This window comes from Myotis davidii, unplaced genomic scaffold (assembly GCF_000327345.1).
Source record: "Myotis davidii unplaced genomic scaffold, ASM32734v1 scaffold651, whole genome shotgun sequence".
Classification (NCBI taxonomy): Eukaryota; Metazoa; Chordata; class Mammalia; order Chiroptera; family Vespertilionidae; genus Myotis; species Myotis davidii.
Genome location: NW_006283994.1, coordinates 576086 through 582259, shown reverse-complemented (window position 1 = coordinate 582259; position 6174 = coordinate 576086). Strand labels below are relative to the sequence as shown.

General features: G+C 62.8%; 1 protein-coding gene across 1 annotated transcript in view; it reads left to right on the top strand.

Moving 5' to 3' along the window:
• NTNG2 (netrin G2) overlaps positions 1 to 6174 on the top strand; it is a 45992-nt gene that overhangs the window by 30760 nt on the left and 9058 nt on the right. Inside the window, exon 5 of the mRNA XM_015567739.1 lies at positions 2005 to 2186. Within this exon, the coding sequence (XP_015423225.1) occupies positions 2005 to 2186 (182 nt within the window). The remainder of the gene's footprint in view (positions 1 to 2004; positions 2187 to 6174) is intronic.

The following is a 6174-nucleotide window of genomic DNA, read 5'->3' as shown; positions in this document are numbered from 1 at the left end:
CAGCGGGTGAGCGGGAGGCAGGTGCACACGCAGGGCCTGCGGCTCCCACCTGGACTCTCACCCTCCCTCACGGGGGGGAGATACTTTACGTCAGGAATATTCTGGAAACCTGATCTGTGGCCACTGCTGTGGCTGCCGGGGGTTAGGGATCGAGCTCCTGTGCCCAGGGTCAGGACTCGGTCAGTTCGGTGGCCTCTGCCTGCCCTTGGGGTGCAGTGGGTGTTGGCTCAAGACCCTCCCTCCGCCCGCAGTCCCGCCAGGCTTAGCAGCTCCGAGGTGGGAACCAGAAACCCACACCTTCTGGGGGCTTCAGCCCCTTCTCTGACTCGCTTTGGGCTGCTATGGGGGATCCTCATCTTTTTGTTTTTAAGGTTTTTATTGATTTCATAGAGGAAGGAGCAGGGAGAGAGAGAGAAACATCCATGATGAGAATCGTGGATCGGCTGCCTCCTGCACACTCCACACTGGGGATCGAGCCCGCAACCCGGGCCTGTGCCCTGACCGGGAATCGAACCGTGACCTGGTACATAGGTTGATGCTCAACCCCTGAGCTGCTGGGCTGGGCGGGACCCCCACCTTCAGGAGTCTGGTCAAGGGGCACCTGCCCTTCATGAGGTGGCTCAGGCGGGTCCTGAGGCCGGGCCGGCGGCAGCGCCCGGTGGATGGGGCAGTCAGGGCCCGTGTGCCTTACGCTTCTGCGGGAGGCTGTCTCCTGGAAGGGACGCCGCGGTGGGCACGTGGGGCAGAGCGTACCCAGGAGGGCGGAGGGAGAGGGCGGGAAAGGGCCCGCCAGCGCCCACGGACCGGGCTGTGCGCTGGGTTCCAGCCCTGCTGTGCCCCTCTCCGGGCCTCAGTTTCCCATCTGTGACGTGAGGGCCAGGGCCGCCTGGAGCCCACGTCTCCCTGGCAAGGTGGCCGGTCTGCCCAGCAGCTCCCAGCTCCCCTGGGCACCCAGCCTGCGTGGGCGGTGAGCAGCAGCGCGAGGGATGGCGAAAGGACGGCTGTCAATTCACAGATGCAGTGAGCACCGGGCGGCTGGTTGGCAAGGAAGCGGCCGAGGGGCTTATTGATTAATTAGGTCTGATTAGATGATCGGCAAAGGGCTGTGACTGTCTCTATGTTTCCTTTTCAAATTCCTGGTGGGAGAGCCCCCTGGGCCAGGGAGCCAGGCAGGCCCAGCGCACAGGATGGGGTGAGCAGGCACCTGGGGACCCCGGGGCTCTCGGGTCGCGGGGCTCAGGCTGAACCTGTTCAGGTCTGCCAACTCCGGGCTGGGTCGGAGGGAGAGGCGTTGGCCGCCCGGCCCTAACCACCAGGCCCTGCCCAGGGGCAACTTCTCTGCCCAGGAAACACTTGGAGGGTCCAGGGAGCCAGTCCAGCTGGGCCTTTGCCAGCCAGGGAGAAGGGAGTGAGCTCCCCGTCCTGGAGGCATGCAAGCGGGCAGGGTGGTGTTTGGGGGAGTCGGTGCGGGGGTTGGGGGGAGAGGCCCTGTACAACAATAACCAGCGCCGATTAAGGGAACAGGGAATACCGCGTTAGGATGCGTGGGTGCGGGTGCCAGGTGTTGTGTCCTCACCCCCTTCACCCAGGAGGAGGCTAAGTGCTGGGAGAGAGGAGACCTGCCAGGTCCCAGGTGGACGGGCACTGCTGGCCCATGACCCTGGGTTGTCTGAGCCCTCGGCTCCCCCAGATTCTGCGGGGGCCGGGCTGCTCACCCGAGTCCCTGGGCCGAGGACACTGCCCGTTCTCTTCTCCCCTGACCCGCCCCCTACCCAGCCTTCTCCTGCTCTTCCCTAAACGTCCTGTTCCTATCTATCCCCCCGTAACTGGAGATGACGGGACTCTGGCCGAGAATAGGAACCGCAGGCGGGGAGACCTGGCTGGGGCCTGTGTGTGTGTGTGCACACGTGTGTACACAGCTCTCGCCTCTGACATGTAAGCACAGGCCACACGCAGCTGCCCGAGGTAACATTGAGGTCAGAATCCCGCTTCTCACACTTCTAGGGACCGTTTGCCAGTCCTGGCTCAGAGGCCTCTTGGTAACGCGTCGACAGCCCCAGGTGTTGGTGAAGCTGCGTTTGAATTCAGATTCTTTCATTTGCCATTTTACGGCCCTGAGCAAGGCCCGTGGGTCCCAGCCTCAGTCTCCCCACCTGCGAGTGGCCGACCTCAGCGGGGACTCGCAGGTGAGCTGAGGCCCGGGCTCCTGTGATCGTGAGAAGTCAGCCCCGAGTCCCCGGAACACAGCGCCATTCCCGGGTGCCTCACCCTCGCGGGGAGCCTCTCCAGCCAATCGAATCCCTGCTCTCCACCCTGCCGCCCCGCCATCAGCGGGCAGGTGAGCAGGAGAGAGAAGCTCACTTGACTGTTAGCCAGCACGGCTTCGGAAGCGGGTCACTGCCCACGCAGACCAGGGCGTGGAGACGCCCAGCCCAGCGCCCCGGGTGAGCTGGAGGATCCGGGCTGGGCCTCTGGCTGCCGGGCCTGGGACAGGCTCCTTGCCCCGCCTCCAGCTCGGGGACCTGCAGGACCTCATTCGCTATAATCAGGGCAGGACGGACAGGGCCGAAGGCAGGCCCAACCCAGACGACCCCTCAGGCCTTGCTCTCATCCGACCCTTTCTCCCCTCCACAGGGGGAGCCCGTTTTAGACCCACAGGTGCTGCCTCATATGCGCCCCCTGCAGGCCACACAGTGCCCACCCCACGCACCCACGTCACACACTAGGCCACGCTGCACCCACAGGTGAGCTGAGCCCCCGCAGGAGCCCAGGCCAGCTTCTCCCCGCTGGAGCTGCCCACTCAGGGCCTGGGGCCCGAGACCCGCGGGGAACGCCCGCCTCTGGCTCCTTCTGTCCCTCTCACCCGTCTCTCAGCCACGCAGGTTCTAACACGGACCCTTCACCACCCACCCCACCCACCGCGGGAGGCGCACGGGCATCAGGAGTTTGCTGGGGACACGGCCAGCGCCCCCCACCTTGCTCCTTCCACGTGGAGGACTTTTCTCCCAACACAAACCCAGTCACATCACTTTACTGCACGGGCCTTCAGCGGCTTCCCAGGAACTCAGAATCAAGGCTACGCCGGCCGCCCCCACCTCCGAGGCCTCTCGGACCAACCCGCTGGTGTTGGGTCCCAGGGACCCGCCTCTGGGCTGTGCCCATGCCTGGAGCCCAGCTTTCCCACCTGGCAAACTCCTCGCCGCCCAAGGCTTGGCCCAGACGCTTCGAAGGCTGCAGGCCCGGGGACCATCCTCCCTCCCTTTTCGGGCCTTCAAGGAGAGCAGCGCTGTCCCAGCTACACAGACACTCGCACACTCACACTCACTCTCACACACACACACACACACACACGGCCCCTCCCGGACTCTGAGCCCTGAGGGCACTGGCCTGCCTCAGACTCGCACCTGCCAGGCCACGCCCAGAACTCGGGCGGGCGGTGCCCTGCGGACTCTCACTCGCTCATTCACGAACAAATGAACTTACACACGTGAACAAAGGAGCCTCACTCACCGTCAGTGTCGCTTCCAGAGAAGAAAGGGACCCGGACACAGGCAGGCGCTGCGAGGGGGAAGCCGGCGGGCTCGCTAGCACCACGCCCAGAGCTGCCCCAGCACGCCCAGCGGCAGCGCACGCTTCCCTGGCCAGCACCTGGGCCTGGCCCTTCCCTGGGCGGGGCGGGGGAGCGGGGACCTTCCACAGGGGAGAAGTGGTTTTGCTTCAGTCAACCTGGTAGCACCCACCATGTCACCCCCAGGCCATGCCCCGGGAGCCACCAGCCCCTCCATCAGCCCCTGTCCTGCTCCGTGGGAAGCCTGGGGCTGTGGAGTGGGTAATGGGATTAGGAACAGACCGGACGGGTGATGTATGTTAAAGCACTTAATAGAAGAGGACTTCGCACAGCCGCCCGAATTTGATTTGGCCAATGAACTCAATTGCCGGCCTAATTGCATTCCCGGAGGAGCGCCAGCCGCATTTATCCACATTACCAGGGAAGCAGGCCGCGCCAGGTGCCCGCGGCCCCCAGGCCCACGAGCTTAGGCATGTGTTCTTACACTTAACTGCAGGAGAAGCTAGAAAGTGTTGCCTTTATTTTGTATTACAAAAATTATGGATTTTATTACTATGGAATAGTGAGAGAAAGAACACTGGGAAACAAGTGTCTGCCACTGGATTCCAGCTCCCATCTATGATGGTTCAGCTGTTCGACGCTGTCGGGGTCTCAGGCCTGGAGGGCTCAAGTTCTCCGTCACCCCTGTGCCTCTTCCCCCAACCCCACAGCCCCACCTCTGCTCCAGAGGAGCTGGAAGTCACTGGCCAGAGCCAGCGATGACCACGAGCCCCCAGGGTCTGGGGTGCTCCCTGCGCCCACACGTGCGCCCCATGTCCGAGGCTCCCTGTCATTGCCCTGAAATCGTGGTGGGGTGGCCTTCTGAGGGGTGTTGGCCCTGGCCCCCTCTCCCTGCCCGGCTCTGCACCATCTCCCGCTCCCCCAAACTCCCACTTCGTTGGTTCCCCGAGGAGGCGATGACATCATCTCTCCAGGCCGAGCTGACCTACATCCCTTCCCCTCCGCTCCGGGCGGCTCTCCAAACGCCCGCCCCTCACCGCGAGGGGGGAGGACCCGGCTCACGATTCTCACAGAGCAGTGGTGCCAGGCCCATGTCCAGATGGCACTCCTGCCGGCAGCTCCCAGGCACCGCCTGCCCCTCCCCGCAGGCCTGGCACACACCCGCCCGGCACCTGCTGGTGCCCCCGCCGTCCTGACGACCACCCGTGGCCTCAGACGGACAGGATGGGGGGGGTTCTCATGCCAGCTGCCCCCCAGGCAGAGGTAGAGCGAGTGTCCGTGAACATGGGGCGTCTGGGACTGCCTTCCCCCAGGGGCGAGCCTGGCGCTGCCTCCAGACTGTGGTCTCCTGGGGCTCGTTAGGGGCTCATCGGTTCCAGAGAAAGGAACTGCTTACTGGGCCTGTGGCTGTGGCCATCTGTCTGGTGGTGGGCAGCAGGGCCAGCTCCCTGTGGGAGTGGGTGCCCCCCATGCCAGGCCTCGCGAGAGGTCAGGGGTCGGGCCTGAGGCCATCACTCAGCCAGTGGGCTATCAGGTAATGCAGGATGCATGTGATGTAGTATCTTATTTATTTATTTATTTATTATTGATTTTTTACAGAGAGGAAGGGAGAGGGATAGAGAATTAGAAACATCGATGAGAGAGAAACATCGATCAGCTGCCTCCTGAACACTCCCCACTGGGGATGTGCCCGCAACCCAGGTACATGCCCTTGGCCGGAATCGAACCCGGGCCCCTTGAGTCCACAGGCCGACGCTCTATCCACTGAGCCAAACCGGTCAGGGCGATGTTGAATTTTAGATAAAGAACTAATTTTTTAGTGTAAGTGTGTCTCATGGGATGCACTTACACTAAAAACCTTATCGGTCGCTGGCCTGGAATTCACATTTAGCCAGGCATTCTGTATCTTTATTTTTTATTGAAAGAGAGAAGAGAGACATCAACTTGTTGTTCCACGTATGTATGCATTCATTGGCTGATTCTTGTACGTGCCCTGACGGGGGATTGAACCCCTAACCTGGACGTATCCAGACGATGCTCTAACCCACTGAGCTACCTGGCCAGGGCCCTATGTTCTCATTTGCTGAATCTGGCAACTACAGTGACAGAAGTGACTCTAAGACGGGTCACGCAGATGCGAGAGCCCGCTGCGCGCCAGGCAGCATGCCGGGCACGACAGACAAGCGAGTAGCCGAGGTGAAGGTCTGAGGCACAGTTCCACCTTCCGGTTTGCGATGGGAAGGCCTGAGGCCCAGGGCAGGGACTTGCTCAAGGTCACCCAGCACGTCTGCAGCGGGGCCTGGCAAGCCTGGTAGCCCTGGGCTGGCCGGCCTCGCAGCCCCTCTGCTCATGGTTAAAGGTGCTCCTGATGATGAGCCCGAAGCGCTGAGTCGCGGGGTCAGGGCTCAGGTGCCGGTTTCTGGTGAGACTGACGGCTCTCCAGGGTCAGATTCAGGAAGCAGTTCCTGGGGAAACGGATCCCATGGATGCAGGGAGGAGGGAAAGGTCTGGGCTGGAGGTGCAGCCGGGAGTCTGGACCACCTCCCAGGCCTGAACGGGGCGGAGCTGGGGCTGAGGTCCGAGGCCGAGGCCGGCAGCTGGATCGG